The sequence below is a fragment of the Labeo rohita genome, chromosome 2 (assembly GCF_022985175.1).
Source record: "Labeo rohita strain BAU-BD-2019 chromosome 2, IGBB_LRoh.1.0, whole genome shotgun sequence".
Taxonomy (NCBI): Eukaryota; Metazoa; Chordata; class Actinopteri; order Cypriniformes; family Cyprinidae; genus Labeo; species Labeo rohita.
The window spans coordinates 7,018,641-7,041,140 of NC_066870.1; the positions used below are offsets into that span (position 1 = coordinate 7,018,641).

General features: G+C 39.2%; 1 protein-coding gene across 1 annotated transcript in view; it reads left to right on the forward strand.

Annotated features, from left to right (window-relative positions):
• Window positions 1-22,500, forward strand: part of LOC127154752 (uncharacterized) — a 65,484-nt gene that overhangs the window by 39,389 nt on the left and 3,595 nt on the right. The window contains exons 57-62 of the mRNA XM_051096524.1: window positions 6,552-6,736; window positions 7,087-7,289; window positions 7,376-7,538; window positions 8,174-8,283; window positions 18,999-19,118; window positions 19,385-19,541. Of these exons, the coding sequence (XP_050952481.1) occupies window positions 6,552-6,736; window positions 7,087-7,289; window positions 7,376-7,538; window positions 8,174-8,283; window positions 18,999-19,118; window positions 19,385-19,541 (938 nt within the window). The remainder of the gene's footprint in view (window positions 1-6,551; window positions 6,737-7,086; window positions 7,290-7,375; window positions 7,539-8,173; window positions 8,284-18,998; window positions 19,119-19,384; window positions 19,542-22,500) is intronic.

Here is a 22,500-nt window from a genome sequence, read left to right on the forward strand (position 1 = left end):
GAAGAAGTTTGGAGTGAGATTACTGTTAGGGGAGAAGCCACTCAAATATTTGCAGCAGCGGCCCCTCTGCCCCACACAATTCTCTTTTTTTTTTAGAAGTTACATTTTATCTATTGTTCACAATTGACCAGCACAAAATAGGAATTTTATCAACTGGTAAATCTGATAAAAGTCAAATTAATGGAAATAAAATAAAATGTTTTATATATTTTAGAAATACAGATCAAAGATAAAAAGAAATTTGGCCCCAAACGAACCAACATAACAGCAGCGCTCAATACTGTACACATACAGTAGGATTGCAGAACTTGCCCTCTGCATGTAGCCTATGTAAAGCTGTGCATTTCAGCATTCCAGCTTATGAATGGCTTTTTTTTTTTCTTTTTTTTTATTGCAAGTGTTTTTTTGCACATTTTGATGTCTTGATGATAGTGGTAGGGGCTTGAACTTAACTAGAGTAGCTAGTAATGGAATTATGTAATTTAATAACAAATGTAACTAATGAAAATTAACTTGTATTAAAATTAAAATGTAACTTATGAAAATGTTAACGATTACAAAGGGGATTACATCTGAATATTTTCACACACTTACAGATTTGATTTCCCAAACTGCTCTAAAATATGAGACACCAATGTTTCTGGAGTTTAGGACACAGAACAGAACACATGCCTATTTGATAACTGCTTATTTCCAATTTGGGTTTATTGTATATGCTTTATTTTTTTTAAGATTAACTGTTTTTTTGTTTGTTTGGTTTTTTTGTTTTTTTGTCCAAGGCATTGTTAGATGACAGTGTTTCCAGTCAAAGCCATGCAAGGATTTTATTTCAAAAATGGTATCATAGCTATTAAACTAAATCTTATCATTTTAAAAATCTGTATTTAACCTCAGAATGATCTCAAAGTAAAAAGAGATGCTAAAGTTTGCGGTGGCTGTGCTTTAAAATTAAAGTATAATGATCATAATTCAAGTGATGAAGGATTTCGTAGGTCTCACAGCAATTAGTGTTCAGTACTGTAAGGTTAAACTTGCCTGCTTTAAAAGTTTAAAAAGGATTAACAGCTGAAAACATTCCATAGAATTTTAGAAAGGTAATCAAAAAGTAATCAAATGTCAGCAGTTGCATTACTTCTAAAGCACTTGAAGTAGTTACACTACTTATTACATTTTAAATAGGGTAACTTGTAATCTGTAACCTATTAAATTTTCAAAATAACCTTCCCAACAATGTTGATACATTTAATGTATTTCTGAAATATATATATAAATTATTTGGATGATAATTAATTTGTTTTACCAATTTTATTGGTAATATACCAGATTTACCAATTATCTAGTGCTTTCCTTAGTGTTCATTAGCCAAAACTTAGTTAAAGCTGTTGGAGAGCTAATAATCTTGCAAGAATTTGGCTATATTTCCAAACATCAGCTCTAACTATCTTTGATCACAGGCAAGTGATTTTGTCCAGGAATCGTAAGATAAAGAAAAAAAACAAAAAACAAACAAACAAACAAAAAAAAACAGAAGGGGTTACCTACTCCATTAATTTTGTTAGTTTTTAGAAAATACAAAGGGCAACGTCCACTCCGTGACCGCAACGCGACCACCGCCTCAACTGCACAAAACGCTTCCAAAAAGCGGCAGCCCCGTGACCGACAATTCCACAGTTTGCCGCGTCCAGTGTGTGCGCGTCCATGTTGCCTAGTGACGAACGTTACTGTAGCGGGATCACGTAATTTATCCAAAAACAAAAAATTCTAATTTCTGATATTTGCTGGTAGGTGGCATTTAACTGTCAACAACACAGCAATGCACTCCCCCTGCGAGCCTGCGCCTAGTCCATTAATATTATATAGCGGGATAAGTTATGCCTTACTTCTCATCTTGAGACATACAAGGTGTGGCGTGAGAGCGTGTGAAATGGTTGAAATGCGTGTGTCTCACGGTGAATGCGTGAGACTTGAGAGCCCTGAGACTGATAGGTTAGGTTGGAATAAGTTGACGTACTTGCACGTACTTGCACATTTTGTACAAGTTATCTATAGTCAGGAAAAATGGCTTTTTTTTTTTTTTTTTTTTTACAAAAAAAAAAAGGGACATTCTCAACCAAAGCCCTTCATTGTCCACAGCAGTACAAAAAGCCCTGTGACTTGTTTTTAGTGGTTTGTTACATAATATACAGTATACAAAAAGGATTAGGATTTTTTTTTTAACTACTTCATAAACTATTTTAGAACTTGGTTTAACTATAAAAAAGTAAATTCATTAGAAAAATGGCCAGTGAGTCTACGATTTTATTAATTTATATATTTCTTTATTAATTTTTATATTTTTTTCACTACAAAAGATACTTTTTTTGTATCTATTTATTTAGTGCAGTTCATAAATATGACTTGCATGCCCCTTTTCTAAAAGCAGGGTTACAGGGTTTGAAAAAGTATGGAATTAATTTAATAAAAATTTAATTTTCCAGGTCTGGAAAAGTATGGAAAAAAGAAAGCAGAGTATGAAAAAAAATTGTGTTTCCAGACTTTTGCCCCTATTTAGTTTTTTTTTTTTTTTTTTTATCATAGAAAATATGGAAATTAATGAAAATAAATGTATCATATAAGAAGTAAGACTTCATGGCAGCTGTTTAGTGATTATTTAGTGATGCAAAAGATTATAGATTTAGAAATGCAGGTTATAAGCATTTAGGGTTTCATCTCACAATATTCTTAGCACCGTATTACATAGCCTCAAGGACCTTTGCAAAAATAAAAAATATACAGACTTCTGTTTGCGCAGGAGAAACCATTACTTAGCATATAGGATAATGCACACTGAGCTGCCTATTGTGCCATCGGACCATTTCGCGGTGTGGTTTTTTTGGCCTCCACAAAGTATGTGTTAAAGAGATCTAAGGCCTTGAAAAATGGCATACTGGCCTAACGAAGCCAAATTTTAAACACTTTTTTTTTACAGTGCCAATCTTTTTTACAGACCCTTGAACTTAGCAGTAACCTATTAGAGATAATAGGTTATATAAAACTGGAAAAAAATTCCCATACGCATATGAATAGATTCTCGAGGGCACAAAAATGTTTCTTGTGTAAAATGTAAAAGTCTGTATTTTTTAAATTTTTTTTTTTATTTTAGGAAATGTGTATGTTGTCACGAGAAAAATCAATGAAAAACCCTGAGAAAATAAAAATATTTATAGATGACTGACTATGTTCCAAATATAAAGCTGAAAAAAAAGCACTCTGTGGACCATTTATGTTAAAGGGGTCATCGGATGCCCATTTTCCACAAGTTGATATGATTCTTTAAGGTCTTAATGAAAAGTCTATAATATACTTTGGCTAAAAATTCTCAATGGTAGTGTAAAACAACACCCTTTTTACCTTGCCAAAATCAGCTCTGCAAAAATCATCCTGTTCTGGTCGAGGTTGCTTTAAATGTTAATGAGCTCTGCTCGCCCCGCCCCTCTCTTCTCTCTGTGGAGTGATGAGCATATGTACTTTAGCTGCATTTAGCCACATTTAGCCGTGTTTAGCCGCTAAACTTGCTAACTAGCACGTTATTAGGAAAGGTTATTGCAGAGATTCATTAAAAAAAAAAACCTTTTACTCACTTATGCTGTAAGTGAAGCTGAATGATTCGCGCAAACATAGACGCATTTATGTAGATCGGGAGGCGCATTCCATTCACAAACATACGTAATTCACTGCATCTTCAGCGGCTCAGATGTCAGGAGTAAATGACGACCACTATGTTCATTATTACATCTGAGAATGGCTTGATTTGAAAAAGAGGATATTATTTTTACAGATTAATTAAAAACCACTGCATGGATTTTTATCATTATAGGGCAGATGTGTACATATACTGTCAACACACATTAATGTTCAAACAACATGTAAAAGTGAACTTCACATCCGATGACCCCTTTAAAGATTGTCTGAAAATCTACTGAGAGGTTTGGAAATGTAAGTCTAGAAAAGTATGACATTTTAAAAAATTCTGAAATTAATAAAAGGATGGCATTTTTTTAAAAGAAAACATTAAGTAGATTGGCATAACCCTGCAAAACAGCATATTGTAAAACGTTTGATTAAGAACACAGCCAAAATATGAATGAGTACAACCAAAAGGCAAAGAAACTAAACAGATTGTGACATAGTTCAGGTTTTGGAAAATTGTGTGGTGTGAAAAATGTCAAGATAATAGACCACCAGAAATGCACCGTATACTGATCATAACTGGGCTTTCACACTGGAGGACCTTTTTATAGTTCCTAGAACTATTGGCGGAAGTTTTTGGCGTGTTTGCACAGCAGAAACTAGAAGCGTACTTAGTTCTAGGAACACTGCTTGGTGGAACTAAATCGGCTCCTACTTCAGAGTAGGGTCTAAAACACTTCTATGGAACTACCAGTGATGTACGTGTATGCTGACTGTCCAAATGCCTATGAAACTCCAGCCGCCTGGCATTTTTAAAAAGGCGTGTAAAAATATTTACTGCACAAACATGGATAACAGCGATAATGGCATTTAGCTACCTGTTGTCTGTTTTTTCAGCCTCGATGATATGTAACACTGCAAGTTTTCATATGAGATTTAGTCAGATTTTCATGCTCTTTCAATCGCATAAATTGTGCATTTACATTCCATCTTCATTATCACGAAACACGTGACACACAACAGCTCCAATCACAGTGTCCTCCATTCACTGGTGGCACAAATACAGACGTCGCTATCTGCCGCTTTAGAGTTCCTGCTGCCGGTGCAAATGCAACCAGCAAAATGGCCCAAAGGGGATCATTTGTTGTCTAGGAACCACCATGATGGCTAGTTCCTAGAACTGAGTTCTTAGAACTACGCTGTATAAAAGCCCCTCATAAAAACAGTTTTTGAATTTCCTTTTTTTTTTTTTTTTTTTGAATTTTGAATTTTGAATAAGAACTACTGATTAAGCTCTGTGGGCAAGTGAGACAAAGTTTATCTGTTTACTAAATATACACAGTGGGATGTTAAAAACAGAGCATACCAACACTAAAACCTCATCCCCAACTGTGAAGCATATGTCTGGAGAGGGATGTGGAGCTGATCTGATGCCTGAGGGTCTGGATTGCTATAGTCATTGAGGGACCAATGAATTTTAAGTTGTACAGCAGATTGTCAAGACGTGATCTAAAACTCATGCGGTATGACCACAATCCAAAACACAGAAGTAAATCAACAACAGAGTCCTCAAATTGCGAAAATTAGAATGGTCAAAGTTTAGAGCTCAATTTGATTTAAATGCTGTGGTGTGATCTGGAACAGAACATTCAAGAAGCATCTCAACAATACACATCAGCCGAAACAACTGGGCTATACAACATCCCTTCACCACATAAATATTATTTACTCACCCTCATGTTGTTCCAAACCTGTATGATTTTTTTCTTCTGTCTAGTAGTTCAGATAAATCATACAGCTATGTGGCCCTCAGTACACATACAGTACATCACAAGTTTTCCATGCTCCAAAACATTTTTTCAAATATTGCAATCCATTTTAGAAACATTAAATATTAATTTGGAGCATTTTGAAAATTCCTTCAGGTCCCACAAATTCTTTGGTTTTTCAGCAATTTTGTGTATTTGAACCCTTTCCAACAATGACTGTATGATTTTGAGATCCATCTTTCCACACTGAGGACAACTGAGGACTCTATGTGTGACTCTATATGCAGCTATTATAGAAGGTTCAAACGCTCACTGATGCTCCAGAAGGAAACACAATGCATCAAGAGCCAGGGGTGACAACCTTTTGAATTTGAAGATGATGGTAAATTTAACTTATTTTGTCTTTCAGGGAATCATGTAAGTATCTTCTGTAGCTTCTGAAGGGCAGTACTAAATGAGAAAAATTTAATATTTGGGCGAATGTTTACACCCCTGGCTCTTAATGCATCGTTTTTCCTTTTGAAGCACAGCTGTGGATCATTCAGGTAACAACAGTATTAATAATCAAGCATATGTAAACTTTTGAACAGGGTCATTTTTATAAATTCAACTACCATTGTCTTTTGTGGATTATATGTAAATGTATTTTATGTTAAATATCTTATTCAGGTCAGTTTTGAACAGGATAAAGGTGTGTGCATTTGTCTTATTTGCTTATCTTTCCAAGAAGACAAAATAAGTACAATTTACCTCTTAGTGCATCGTGTTTCCTTCTTGAGCGTCAGTGAATGAATGTTTGAAACTTTTGTAATAATTTTGAATCCCTCAGTTGTCATCAGTGTGTAAAAATGGATCTCAAATCATACCATCACTGCTGGAAAAGGATCAGATATGCAAAAGATGCTGGAAAACCAACTAATTTGCAGGATTTGAAGCATTTTTCAGAAGAAACTAGGATAAACAAGGGACTCAGGAAAATGCTCACTACTGAGTACAATATGATTTCTGACTTTAATATACAAATAAAGGACATCAGGGTTTACAGTAGGAGTGATTCATACAGAATTGTTTAGAATATAATTGCAAACATTTTTCTACAACTGTCTGTCACAGTGAGGGTGAGGTGATCTTTAGGGTGCCACTTCCTGTGGGCCCCTGGCTGAAAGTGAAGGAGGCAGGTGTGACTGAAGTTCTTCTGGAGGAATTTGTCCTGAATCCTCTACTGACCTTGAATGCTGTGAGTCCTACAGCAGAACTCTACCGGCTGAAGAGGAAGATAATGGACAGTCCTGTTAACTGTGAGTTATTTGAGTGTTTCAGGGTCTGTCGGCCTTATGGGCTTTTATGTCTAACACATGTTTCTCAGCTCTAGATCACTAATTGATTTAATGTAGACCACTGAGAATTGTCTACTTCATATGCATTTTCTATTCATGAGACAGAAATGTTTAGCCATCTATTACTCAACCCCATGTCCTTCCAAATTTGTATGACAAAGGATATTTTAAAGAATCTCAATTTTTATTTTAATTTTTTTTTGTCCATATTGAAAGTTTTATTTTTTTTTTTTAGATATTTTTTTAGGTGATTATTCTCCATATGTCCCATTTCCTTACATCTGTCTTTGTACTTCATTTCCTCTGTCCAGATCAGGCTTTTCTAGTGGCAGATGTCTATTTGGTATCCTTCGATGGACAACTGCTCAAACTCCCAGCTTCCTGTGACTTCATCTTAGCAGCTGATGTCATCCAGCACACCTTCAGCATTGCGCTCAGATCTGACAGGTTCAAACGTCGCTCGCTTGTTGTGCAAATGCAAAACACAAAGATTGTAATTTACCCAAATGGAGAGGTATGTCTTATTGTGATGTCTAATAATAGTTTCAGAAACTTCATATGATGTTATTAATAGAGTGATACAAAAATTGTTGATTTTAGGTGGAAATTGATTGCCATGTAGCACATATACCATACACTAACCGTGAGGTGGCTATCAGAAAGGATGTGAACTTAATTGAGGTGTGCAATGAGAGAGGACTTCGGGTATCATGTGACCCTCATCTAGAAGTTTGCAGTGTGATCCTAGATGGATGGCTTCATGGTAAGATCATTAGCTTACTTCCAGAACTTATTTTTAGCAATAAAGTGTTGCCTACCATGAGCACTATGCTACTGTTTTTCTGCATATATATGTGAATGTATACACACACTATATATAGTATATTATAATAATGGTTGAACATGTCTTTTACTACAGTGTGTCTTTACTGATTATGTTATTACTGATTTGAACATCACTTGCAATCATTCATGGGATAAATTAGCTATTTATCCTTCAGAAGAGAAAAATAAGCACAGTCTTGTTTCTTTGTCTTTTTCCCCTGATTTTCAGTTTTGCTTTGAATGAAATGTTGAAATGCTATGATTCATCTCTGAGCTGGCTGTTTTAGTTCAAAGCCTACCACTGAAACTTTTTTAAGTGGTTATGGAAAAAAAATAAATGTGAAAAATCCTTTTGAACCAAGTCCTCTTAAAAAGTGGGCAGTCACTGTTTTGATCTGTCATAAATGCTAATAAGCTGTAACGTGATGTGTTAATGGATTTTATGGCACTTGAAACCGCTGCTGCCTACAAAAACTTTCTGGTGAATCATTCTAATATGCGTCATGGTTTATCACATTGTTTTCTGTTTAACACATTCTTTTCTGAATTTCACATTCTCATTCTGTTTTTCAGGTGTGTCCACTGGTCTTTTAGGAACCAATGATAATGAAGCAGCTAACGAGCTTCTTCTGCCAGATGGCTCTCACACACATAGTGTGCTTCAGTTTACTCACAGCTGGCAGGTACCGAGAGGAATTTGTGAGAAATGTACACCTGTTCAGCATATGATATCAAAGCCAGGCACAAACCACAGCGCTGTTCTATTATTTTGCTTCATTTTTACATACATTGTGCATTTCTTTCCCATGTAATAATGTATCATAAAACAAAATGTATAAAGACTTAAAGTTATAGTTAGGTCATTCATACCGTTTGGTGGATTTTTATGTTCCCACTGAAACATTACTGCATATTTTACATAAAATGTTAGTGAACTTTAATACCACATAATTTTCAATGCGTGGTTTCCAATTAACACAACTTCATAAGGATTTATACCTAAAAATAAAAAAGTATATACTAATTTTAGTATATACATTAGCTTATTCTCTTTGACAATACTATATATATATATGTATATATATACAGTGCTGCTTGAAAGTTTGTGAACCCTTCAGAATTTTCTATATTTCTGCATAAATATAATCATCAAATTTTAAAGTCCTTAAAGTTGACAAAGAGAATGCAATCAAACAAACAAGACAAAAATATATACTTTGTCATTTAGTCATTAAGAAAAATGATCCAGTGTTAAATGTTTGCGAGGTGCAAAAGTATGTGAATCTTTGTTATTCCTTTTTGAAGCAATAACTGCAGGTAACGTTTTTTTGGTAACTGCTGATCAGTCCTGCACAACAGCTTGTAGGAATTTTAGCCCATTCTTTAGTACAGAAACACTTGAACCCTGTGATGTTGGTGGGTTTCCTCCTAAGAATTGCTTGCTTCAAATCCTTCCACAACATTATTATTGGATTAAGGTCTGGACTTTGACTCGGCCATTCCAAAACATTACCTTTGTTCTTGTTTAACCGTTTTTGGGTAGAATGACTTGTGCGCTTGGGGTCGTTGTCTTGCTGCATGACCCACTTTCTCTATAGATTTTAGTTCGTGGACAGATGTTCTGACATTTTCCCTTAGAATTTGCTGGTATAATTAAGAATTCATCGTTCCATCAATGATGGCAAGTCATCCTGGCCCAGATGCAGCAAAACAGGCCCAAACCATGATACTACCACCACCATGTTTCACAGGTGGGATAAGGTTCTTCTTATGCTGGAATGCAGTGTTTTTCTTTCTCCAAACATAACACTTCTCATTTAAACCGTCCACAAAACATTTCTCCAATAGCCTTCTGACTGAGTTGTGGTTTTCTCCTTGCAACCCTGTCATGCACACCATGGTTGTTCATTGTTCTCCTGATGATGGACTCATGAACTTCAACATTAACCAATGTGAGAAAGGCCTGTGGTTGCTCAGAGTTATATATGCTATTATACATCTTGCTTTGGAGTGATCTTTGTTGGTTGACCACTTCTGGGGAGGGTAACTGTGATCTTGAATTTCCTCCATTTGTAAACAATCTGTCTGGCTATAGATTTGTGACATCCAACCTCTTTAGAGATGGTTTTGTAACCTTTTCCAGCCTGATGAGCAACAACAACTCTTTTTCTGAGGTCCTCAGAGATCTCCTTTGTTTGTGCCATGATTCACTTTCACAAACATGAACAGACTTTAATAGATCCCTGTTCTTTAAATGAAACAGGGCATAAACTGACACCTAATTGTCATCATATTGACTAAAAACACTTCCGAACAGATAGACTCTAATTTCACCTTCAAATTAGCTGTTAATCCTAGGGATTCACATACTTTTGCAACTCACAAATATTTAACGCTGGATCATTTTTCATAATTAATAAATGGCAAAGTACATATTTTCATCTTATTTGTATCATATATATATAAATATATGAGACAAAACGTCCCAGGTTACGTATGTAACCATGGTTCCCCGAGGGACGCTGTGTCAAAACGCTTTGGGGAACGCCATTAGTGAACCACACTCTGAAAACAGGTGTGTAATCAGTCCAAATGAGCAACGAGCCATCATGGGCGGGGCGACGGGGAGACCAGAAGCATAAAAGCACGTGCGGTGAGAAAGCCAGCAGCTTCTGTGTTAGAGAAGCAAGCGCGGCAGGGATGCCGGAAGTATGGCAAAGAGATGCAGCGTCTCGTTCCCTCAGGGAACCATGGTTACAGACGTAACCTGGGACATTCCCCTTCTGGAACTTGAGCTGCATCGAAACGCTTTGGGGAATGAGCCGCCAGACTTTCAAATCCCTGCCTAATGTGTATCACTGAGCACAGCTAGGACGAGAGAACAGAGGAGCCAGGAGTGGCATGAATATGAGGCCGTAGAACTTCACGAAAGTGAGTGACATGGACTCAGAATCAGAATCCAGAATCAGAATCAGAATCTTTTTTTATTGCCAAGTATGCTTGCGCACTATGGAATTTGTTTTAGTGTCATTAGCTTCCAGTACACAGAGACAGCAACAACATACAGACAATAAACATAAGATGAGAATAAAATACACATATGTAAATATGAATAGACAAAACTTAGAAAAATAAGATGAGAATAAAATACACATATGTAAATATAAATAGACAAAAAAAAATAGAAAAATAAATTGAGAAATAAATAAGTGGTATGTACAGTTGTGCTATAGAATAGAACAGAACAGAATAGAATAGAATAGGATAGGATAGGATAGGATAGAAAGAGGTAGAGATGCAGGGATGCGCTAGGATGGGAGTGGTAACTAATAAATAAAAAGTAATTGCACAATGGGGGGAACATTTAACTGTTCATAAGGAGATTTGCCTGGGGGAAAAAACTGTTCTTGTGCCTGGTTGTCCTGGTGTTTGGGGCTCTGTAGCGCCGGCCAAATGCTAAAAGTTCAAAGAGATGATGACTTGGATGTGAGGGATCCAGAGTGATTTTCTGAGCTCTTTTCCTCACTCTGGATGTATACAGTTCTTGAAGGGTGGGCAGGGGAGCACCAATAATCCTCTCGGCAGTCCAAACTATTCTCTGTAATCGTCTGATGTCTGATTTTGTAGCTGAGCCAAACCAGACAGTTACTGATGTGCAGAGAACAGACTCGATGATGGCTGAGTAGAACTGTTTTAGCAGCTTCTGTGGTAGGTTGAACTTCCTTAGCTGGCGAAAGAAGTACAACCTTTGTTGGGCCTTTTTTTACAATGGAGTTGATGTAAGTGACCCACTTCAAGTCCTGGGAGATGACAGATCCCAGGAACTTGAATGTCTCCACTGTAGCTGCAGTGCTGTCCATGATGCTGAGAGGGGGGAGTGCAGTGGGGTTTCTCCTGAAGTCTATGATCATCTCCACTGTTTTGAGCATGTTGAGCTCCAGGTTGTTATGACGACACCATATAGCCAACTCTCTAACCTCCTGTCTGTACGCAGACTCTTCACAGGGCTCGAAATTAACTTTTTTACTTGGTAGCACTGGTGCTCCCAACTTCAAAAAGTTAGGAGCACCAAAAAAAAAATTTAGGAGCACCAAATGAATATTAAGGTTGTATTAAATACAACTACACAATCGATAGCCTACAGCCTAGATATGTTATGTAGCCTAATTTGTGCACATTGGGGAGTTGCTCTCTAAACGTGGGGTATTAAAATTGCTTTTGAATGCGCGCGCGCGCGTTTTACTTTCGGTTTCGTTTTAATGATGGTGCTAAACTCTCGGCTGTGCTGAGCGTGCATTCTACAATACACAACATTAATTTAACAAAACAATTTGAAAGTGGGGGGGATTTTAAAAAGTGTGTCCCCAGTAGAAATTACGCCCTTGCGTGAGTGAAACTCTGAAGCTGAGTTATCATTTTATGTGGATGTATGCCGCTTTGTACAGTATATTCAGACGGAGGCACCAGAATTGCATCTGACAGAATGTGTGCTGTAGCACGAAATATAGTATATTACTTCAAAAGCAGATTGTGGAGACATTTTATTTGTCCACAATCAAAAATCGTCATATCACACACCCCCAATTGCAATGTAGTTTGTACAAATCCGGAACAGAGGTTGGTTGAGAGAGAGAAAAAAAACGGCCAGTTCAGAGTTTCAGCAGAGCTCAGTGTCAGTGACAGAGAGTGATTGATGGCTAATATTTAAAATCTGCGTTAAAGTTAAGACACGTAAAGATCGAGTTTAATTAGTTATGTAATGTTGGAGAAAACGGCGAAACTGTCACTGTATCAGCTCACAGCACTCTGGGCAGTAGTTTGGCTAGCGAAAAGTTTTGTAAAAAAATGAAAACAAGTTGCACCACAACAATTTCTCGCACTCACACAAATGCTTCCAAATATATTTTGAGGTGGCGCAGATTAAATTTTGGGAGCATATGCGACCAAGACGGTCGCAATTTCGAGGCCTGCTTCACCATCCTGAATTAGGGCGGGAGGGGGGTTGCTGGAGGTGTTAGTGGTTGTGAAAGGAGATCATCAGACAGGTGTGGGGGGTTTCGAATCTACAATAAAACTCATTCAGGTCTTCAGCAAGTCGTTGGTTTGCCTCAGTGCTGGGGGATGGTGTCTTGTAATTTTTGATGGCTTTCAGACCTTTCCACACTGAAGCTGGTTCGTTTGAAGTGAACTGATTTTCTAACCTTTTTGCATAGGTCCTTTTAGCCACTCTAATCTCCTTATTCAGTGTGTTCCTGGCCTGATTGTACAAGACTCTATCCCCTTTTTCTGTAGGCATCCTCTTTGGCTTGACGAAGATGAGTTTTGTTGTAAACCATGGCTTATCATTGTTGAATGTTAAATAAGTCCTGGTAGGAATGCATATATCCTCACAGAAACTGATATATGAAGTTATATCACAGTCTCTGTGAGTTCGTCCAGATCGTTTGCAGTAGCTTCAAAAACACTCCAATCAGTCCATTCGAAACAGGCTTGTGAAACCTGCTCTGTTTCTTTAGTCCATCACCTTGCAGTCTTTAATACAGGTTTAGCTGTTTTCAGTTTCTGCCTGTAGGTCGGTATAAGATGATCCAAACAGTGATCAGAGAGTCCCAAAGCTGCCCATGGGACAGAGTGATATGCATTCCTTATTGTGGTGTAACAGTGATCCAATATATTACTGTCTCTGGTGGGACATGTAACATGCTGACTGTATTTCAGCAGTTCACGGGAGAGATTTGCTTTGTTAAAATCCCCAAGAATGATTAAAACAGAGTCTGGGTGTTTTTTGCTCCGTGTCTGCGATCTGATCAGCGAGTTTCTGTAGAGCCAGGCTTATGTTCGCTTGCGGTGGAATGTAGACGCTCACGAGAATAAACGAGCAAAACTCGCGCGGAGAATAGAACGGCTTACAGTGAATGAAAAGCGCTTCTAGATCGGAACAGCACATCTTCTTTAACACTGTTACATCTCTACACCACCTCTCATTGATGTAAAAGCACGTCCCACCGCCACGCAATTTCCCCGTTGATTCTGCATCTCGATCTGCTCTAAACAGCTGATAGCCCGGCAGATGGAGTGCGCCGTCCGGTATCGCATCATTCAGCCAGGTTTCCGTGAAGCACAGAGCAGCGAAGTTTGAAAAGTCCTTATTAGTCCGAGTGAGCATAAGAAGTTCATCCGTTTTGTTGGGTAGAGAGAAGAGATTCACCAGATGGATACTAGGCAGCGCCGTACGGAATCTGTGTTGTCTAAGCTTCACAAGCGCGCCGGCTCGCTTTCCCCTCCTGCGAGCCCTGAAGCACTTGATTAGCGTCGCCGCTCCGCCAACTATGTTATTCAGCAAAACGTCCAAATAATCGAATGCCGGTAGGAGATTTTGTGGTGTGTTCTGCCGAAAGTTCTGCCGCAGTTCATCCCTAGTAAAACTGACCATGTTTGCAAAACAAAAAACAGGAAAAACTAACAAAAACGCTAAAACAACTGGAGAGCTAAGCACAGTGGCTGCCATGTGCGGCGCCATCTTTTTCGCCAACTTCAACATTAACTAACCTGCAGCGTTGCAAATGTCCTGACGAGAAGGGCTTGGAGGCCGCCAAACTCTGAGAAGAGTGAGCTTTGACCCCCAAAGAGAGGGGGAATCAGAGGACTTAAGGTTATGAAATAGCAACCCAATCACCACATAGCAAAGCTACACCTGGCCAAAGGCCTTAGCCTCAGTGCACCGCGGAGGAAACGTGTAACCAGGGGGTGTTTTCCCACTAATTGACCACCAAGAGGGGAGTGGAAAGCAGGCAGCCTCTGGCTCCTGAACAGGACCTCGACTGCAGCGACAATAGTCGCCTCGAGTTGGTAGCAGTGCTTTGTCCTCCGCCGGTTCCTACCAATGCTGTAGGACAAGCACACGCTAGTCCTTAAGGACACCATAGCCAAGGTAGCGTACACCTACCACCAAGGTGGTCTATGCTCCCGTCGCATGCTACAACTCGCCCACCATCTCCTCCTCTGGAGTATGACGCATCTCAAATCGCTGCACGCCATTCACTTTTTTTAAGAGAGTTGAGTTGCACTCTTCCCAACAATGGCAAATCCAACCCCAGGCTCATCTGGAGCTGACTCGGTGAAGCTCAGGTAGACCTGTTTTGCTTCCTCTGAGTATGCCCCCTCTGCCAGCTTCTTTCGATTTAAATCGGCAGGGACGAACTGGCACACAGCTGGACCCGAGGTCTTCTCAAGTACGCCTTTCCCAGTGAGCCTCCTTGCATAAACCTTTGTGAGATCGGGGAGGATGAGGAGCAGGTTCTGCTGGTGCGTCTTACTGACCCACCCCGAACCTGGTACGCTGACACTTATGCTCCTTGTGACAGCCCTCCCTAGTTTGGCAAAATCTGGCATCCGCATCCCGATCTATGGAACCTGCACGTCTGGCTTCTGGATGGGATGCGTGGTAAACATTATCACTCAGGCTAAAGCCCCCTCTATGAGGCTGGCCTAGGCTCTGACATGAAGTTTTTTCGTTGTATGGTGGTACTCTTACCGGGAGGACCTCCTGAGGAGCTAGGTCAGAGTTGTGCTTTCCTTCCTGCAGGAGAAGTTTGAGCGAAGGATGTTCCCTCCACTTTGAAAGTGTTCGTTATGGCTGTCACGGTAAAAAAAATAAAATAAAAAAAAAGATGCTGTGTATGGTTGTCCCTAGGGAAGCATAACCTGACCGTCGGGTTCCTGAAGGGTGCAGGAGGATAAATCCTCCTAGGCTGCACCTCATCCCATCTTGAGGATCTCTCCATCACCCTTCTAGGTCTACGCGGAGCTCCCTTTGGGCCACTTGATTCAGTCAAGCTAAAATTCTCGTCATTTAGACCTTGCTCCTGATCACGCTCACTTCTATCAAGAGGGTAGGGACCTGCTTGCATTCTCAACCAATGGAACATGCCTTGAATTTTGGGCTGGCTATTCTCACGTGACCTTGAGATCCCGGCGCGGTTATGTGTCCAAGGTTCCCATCACTCACCTCAGGTGAGTTCAGGTGGTGAAACTGCAAGCGCTGCCCGCAGAGGAGGCAGACCTGGCCTTGACGTTGCTGTGTCCCGTTCGTGCCATACACATTTACGTGGACCGCACCCGGAGCTTAGACACTCCTAGCAGCTCTTTATTTGCTTAGGGGTCAGCAGATGGGGAATGCTGTCAGGGAACTCTGGGTCCTCCATTGCCCCGCAGTCCGGATTAGGATGGAGTAGTCCGTGATTGTGCTTCAACAGGGGGTCTCCTTCGCCCCCTGGAGGTTGTGGTATAATGTCTCTGTATTTTTCTCCATGGTTTATCCCACCGTGTTTCCCCCAGTATCTTAACAGATATTTTATTTTACCCAGTGCTCCACTTCCCAACAGTTGCTTCAGATACCTGGCACCCCTGGTGGGCCGTTATCTGGCTTACAGGGCGTTCGGAACATTACGTGTTAAGCTTCATTTGTCCTGACATGCTTGCCTGTCAGCATCTGTTCCTCAACTATGTAATGCGGTTCAGGATTGTGCCGTTTTCCAGAGGAGACCCCAAATACGTCAGTATTGACGTAACATCATAGTGTACGACTGAAGGGGAATGTCTAGGTTACGTCTGTAACCCTTGTTCCCTGAAGGAGGGAACGGAGACGTTATGTCCTCCTGCCACAATCCTGAACTGCGCTGATGCGTCTCGGCTCCTCAGCATAAACCTGAATGAGTGGATGCATGCCGCTATCTTATATACCTGTGTGTACGGGGGAGTGGCTTGGCATGCAAATTCCACTCGCCAATGTTCATTAGCCTGTTTTCTTAAGCTCAGAGGTGATTGGGCTCCCAAGTGAGACCCCAAATACATCAGTATTGACGTAACGTCTCCGTTCCCTCCTTCAGGGAACGAGGGTTACAGACGTAACATAGACGTTTTATCCATTGCTTCTGCATTCTGAGTCTTGCATTCGATGACGACACACACAAACCAGGATGAAGACCAGGGAGGTGACTCTGAGAGAAAAGTAAGTATTTGGATCGTAAAAGAAAAGAGGAAGTCAATTAGAGCTATAGAAAAACAGGGCGTAGAGAAATCAAGAGTTTGGAGACCACCAGAGACATCAGCAACCAACAACGACCTGATCAGCTGAGAAAAACAACAGGAGTTAATTACAGGCAAATCATAAAAGTTGAGAAAATGAACCCTAAATTACGTCTGTAAAATCACCTACAACCTCCAGAAAGCAGGGGTGCTTGGGGTGGGATGCTCTGACAATCTACTCTCCACAGGAGACTTTGACATAGAATAACTGAAGCTACACAGCATGATGCAAACCTCTGACCAGCCCCAAAAATAGAAGTTTTGGAACAGAGTTTTATGGACAGATGATCTAAGTGATGGGAAATGAAAAGTGTGGAGAAAAAAAGGGAACTGCAAATGATCCTAAGCATACAGCCTCCTCTGTAAAGCATGGTGGATGTGGTGTTATGGCATGGGCATGCATGGCTGTCTCTGGAACAGGCTGTCTCCATTTTTTATGATGACTTAATGTATGATGGCAGCAGCAGAATGAATTTGGAAGGGTAAAAAACAATCTTGGTTACCAATATTCAAGAAAATGCCACCAGACTTATCAAAGCGCTTCACGTTGCATCAGGACAATGACCCAAAACACCATGCCGGTTCGGTCAAGGAGTCAATGGATATGAAAAAAAAAAAAAAGTAAAGTCTTAGAATACCCAAATCAATCTCCAGATTTAAATCCGATTGAACATGAATTTTACCGGCTGAAGAGGAGACTAAAGGCAAAAACTCCCCAAAACAAGCAACAGTTGGAATTGGCTGCATTAAAGGCTGGGAAAAGCATTTCAAAGGATGAGACCAAGAGTCTTATGATGTCTATGGGTCGCAGACTCACTGCTCTGACTGCACGCAAGAGATCTGCAACAAAATAATAGCTTTTAGTCTTTTACATCTGCCTGAAGTTCAGCTGTCCCAATACTTATGCTCACATCAAATAGTGGGATGAACTCTAAAAGTACTGTCCTTTTTAGTTGGCAAAACATGTATGTGTTGAAACAGCTAATAATAAAATGTAACTTTCTGTTTGTTTCATATGCATCTTTTAATCATATTTACAGATTTCTTGACTTCAAAGTAAACAAAGCAATTTTGTCTTTACTGTTCCAATACTTATGGAGGGCACTGTATATTTAAAACTATAATCTACCTTGCTACTTAAGCATATGCCGTAAATCATGTGACTTTTCTTGGAACAAAATCAACTTCAAGAACAAAGTCAGTATCAGTCAAAAACTTTTCTCTCTTTTTCTCATTTTTAAAAGATTTATCTTTTAGTGTAAACTTAAGATATCCACCCTGTTGTATCAATATATACAAGACATTAAAATGTTTTAATGCATTATATATATATATTTATTCAAATTCTTCCTAAATGTTAATCTTCTGCTAGCATGTTGTTCTTTTCTATCTTGCAATGGGCTTCATTAGCTAAAAACATCCACCTTGTTACACTTGTTGCATTGGAAAAATGTAATGTAACAGGATGGACAAATTTCTTAGATCACATATTAAACAATGCTACAAACATTTAGTTAGACTAGTCTGAGCTTGACCAGTGTATTTTTCTGATATTACAGACATTTTCTCCCTCTCATAAGATCAAAATATGAACTGAATTTTCGGTTTCTTTTTCAACAAACCTATTAATTCATTCAAACCTATTTCTGTCCAAAATCCACCAAACTGTAGGAATGATCCAGTCAACTCATGTCATCAGGACCTGATTTTTTCAGACTTGAACATCCTTTCTTCCACTGAAAAAAATGTGATCCTGGACCATAAAATCAGTCATAAGGGTCTTTTTTTTTTTTAAATTGAGACTTATACATCATCTGAAAGCCGAATAAGCTTTCCATTGCTGTATGGTTAGTTAGGATAGGACTAAATTTGGCCGAGATACAACTATTTAAACATCTGGAATCTGAGGGTGCAAAAAAATCTAAATATTGAAAAAAATCACCTTTAAAGTTTTCCAAAATGAAGATCTTAGCAATGCATATTACTAATCAAAAATTAAGTTTTGATATATTTATGGTAAGAAAATTTACAAAATATCTTCATGGAACATGATCTTTACTTAATATCCTAATCATTTTTGACATAAAAGAAAAATTGATAATTTTGACCCATACAGTATATTTTTGGCTATTGCTAAAAATATACCTGCGTGCCAAAGAACGGTGTCAACATTCATTAAAACATCTCTTTTTCTGCTCTGTGAGAGTGAAGAATGTCATGCGGATGACTAAATAAAGACTATTCCATTACATGGACTGTATGGCTCTAATGTATTATTTTAACTTTAATATTTCTATGCTCTTCACTGTAGGTGGATTCAGAATGTGTCAGCGGGAAAGCTGAAATCTGTCAGAACGCCACTGCTGACTCCCTGTCGTGCACATTTCTGTTCTCCTCCACAAATTCTCCTCTGAGCCCCTGTTTCAGAGTGGTAACTACTGTACTCTGTTCCCTCTCACTCCATGACATGTGCTAACTATTACAAGCCAGTGTGTATAAAGATCCCTTTGATTAGATTGATCAAAAGACGTCCACTCCTTGGGGGAAGTGAGGAAATGAAAAAGAGAATGAAAGAATGCAATAGTAAACAACACAATGAACTTCAGATGAAGAATTCTCTGTCACACTGTTTTTATTTTTATATTGCATTTATGAGTGGTCATTTTTTCGGATGAAAGCGTTTTCTGTCTTTTTTAGGTGGACCCTGTGCAGTTTACGAGGAAGTGTGAAAGACTGGAGTGTGTATGTGATAAGTGTGCAGATGTTTCCAGACCAGCCTTTTGCGCACTGGCCTCTGCCTATATCCATCTATGCCATAGAAACTATGTTCCATTGGAGCTGCCAGTGCAGTGCGGTCAGTATTTCTGCAAACGGAGTGAAATTTATAACCGTATTTTAAATAGATAACCACTATGGTTGCATGATTAGGGAAAAAAATAACAATAATACAATTTTAAAAAAATCACATTGTGATAAATCTGACAAATATTGTTGTGTTAATTTGATCTACAACATGGCAAGCATTTAACATATCATAGTGCTGTTGCCTGGAAATCTGAAAACAAAAAAAAGCACCATAAAATTGCAATGAAACAGCAAGTCTCATGTTAAACAGAGTGTGCAAAATTGATTTTGTGAATTATAAAGTTATGTAATATTTTTCCCACATCCTTTTGTATATCAGTAGTTACTCTTCACACTTTAATCTTCTTTAAAACAAAAACTTAGCTGAAAAGGTCTGACCCAAAACTGAACTGAATGAAAAAGTTTTCAGTTTTTGTTGCATTCATATTTTGTTTGGACTCCACTAAGTTCACGTTTCTTTCACACTGTGTTTAAATTTAGTTCTATTGAATAATACATTACAACATAATACAATTGCCATTATATTAAAAAATGTCCTCCCTTCTAAGCTTTATAATAGCAGTAAATGGCTAGTGAGATTATGAAGCAAAATAAAGTGCATCCATCCATCATAAAAAGTACTTCACATGGCTCAAGGAGGTTAAAGGAGAAGTCCACTTCCAGAACAAAAATTTACAGATAATGTACTCACTGCCTTGTCATCCAAGAAGTTCATGTCATTCTTTCTTCAGTCGTGAAGAAATTATGTTTTTTGAAGAAAACATTTTAGGATTTTTCTCCAGATAATGGACTGCTATGGTGCCCCGAGTTTGAACTTCCAAAATGTAGTTTAAATGTGGCTTTAAACAATCTCAAAAGTGATTGTAAATGATCCCAGCCAAGGAATAAGGGTCTTATCTAACAAAACGATCGGTTATTTTCAAAAAAATAATTTAATATACTTTTTATATACTTTTTAACGTCAATTGCTTGTCCTGTCTTACTCTGCCTGAACTGTTTTAATTTTTCGGTTCATGACAGTTAGGCTATGTTAAAAAACTCCCATCTCATGTTTTCCCTCAACTTCAAAATCATCCTATATCGCTGTTTTACCTTTTTTGTTAAGGGTGTTTGATCTTCTTTGCATGTTTACTTTGCAAAGACTGGGTTGGCACTTCTGCAGCGATGTAGGATGATTTTGAGATGATTTTTGAAGTTGAGGGAGAAAATACAATGGGAGTTTTTCAACATACCCTAACTGTCTTGAACCAGAATACACGGAGTGCAGGCAGAGCAGGACAAGACGAGCGTTGGAGATTAAGCATTTAAATTGTGTTTTTTAAATGAAAATAACCAATCGTTTCGCTAGATAAGACCCTTCTTCCTAGGCTGGGATCGGTTAAAACCACATTTGGGATTGTTTGAAGCATTTAAACATTTAAAGCATTTAAGCATTTAAACTGCATTTTGGAAGTTCAAACTCGGAGCACCATAGCAGTCCATTATATGAAGAAAAATCCTGAAATGTTTTTTCTCAAAAAACATAATTTCTTTACGACTAAAGAAAGGAAGACACAAACACCTTGGATGACAAGGGGGTGAGTACATTATCTGTAAATTATTGTTCTGGAAGTGGACTTCTCCTTTAATAAAGGCCTTCTGAAGCGAATCGATGCATTTCTGTAAAAAAAACGTCTACATTTAAAACTTTATAAACCAAAATCTCTACTGACGTACTGCATCCCAGTTCATGCCCATATTCCAGTGGATGATGTAGGCGTAGCATAAGCTCTGGTGAGAATATTCTAGTCTTGTGAGAATGTCTTGGTTACATATGTAACCCTCGTTCCCTGAAGGAGGGAATGGAGACATTACGTTGACATTGATGTTTCCCTTGGGGGCCTTAATCACCTCTAAGTAATAAAAAAACACGGCAATAAGACATTGGCAAGTGGCATTTGCATGCCCAACTACCATCAGGCATCCACTCATTCAGGTTTGTGCTAAGGAGCCGAGACAGCATCCCAGCCATTCAGCGGTGGGGTTCAGGACAGTGGCATGAGAGACGTAACATATCCATTCCCTCCTTCAGGAACTGAGAGTTACATATGTACCTGAGACATTCCCTTTCAGTCAGTCACATTGAACGGAAAGTGCCACAGCCACTGAACTGTATTACAAGATCTGGTGATGCAGATGTAGGCAGGTACCATGTGTGCCAAGTAACAGCTGACATCCAACATTAAAACCTACCCAGTGCCCCGTTGTGAGCCAGAGGACATTTCATCCGGTTGGGGTCACAAAAAGCAGAACTCAACTTAACGCAGAGATTATAGAACCTCACAAAGGTGTTAGGTGTTGCCAAGCCTGCAGCTCTGCAGATGTCAGCTATAGAGGTGCCATGCGCCAATGCCCAAGAGGAAGCAATGTTTAGAGTTGACTCAGCTCTAACTCCTGGGGGCTAGGCTCGTCTTGTGTTTGGTATGTCAAGACGATGGCATCCACTAGCCAGTAAGCCAACTTCTGCTTGGAGACAGCCTTCCCCTTCTGTTGGCCTCCAAAGCAAACAAAGAGCTGTTCCGACCTTCTGAAGCTCTGTGTACGCTGCACGTAAATGTAAAGACTGCAAACAGGGCACAGCAACTCAAGGGCAGGGCTTGAATTCAAGGCATGCTTCACTGACTCAGAATGTCTGCAGATCCCCCACCCTCTTGATTAAAGTGAGGAGTCAGGAGTGCTGTCTTTAGAGACAGGAACTTTCGCTCAACTGACTCCACTGGCTCAAAAGGAGGTCTTTTTGGAGTCCAGCGGAGAGATCCCAAGATGGACACGGGTGCCAAATTGTGTCCTGCCCCTGAGAAAGAAGGTCCTTTCTTAAGGGGATTCTCCAGGGAGGGGCTGTCGCAAGGACGCTCTCTGGGGGAAAAGCATACTTGCGTAGAGCATCCCCGAATCGACTCCATATCAGC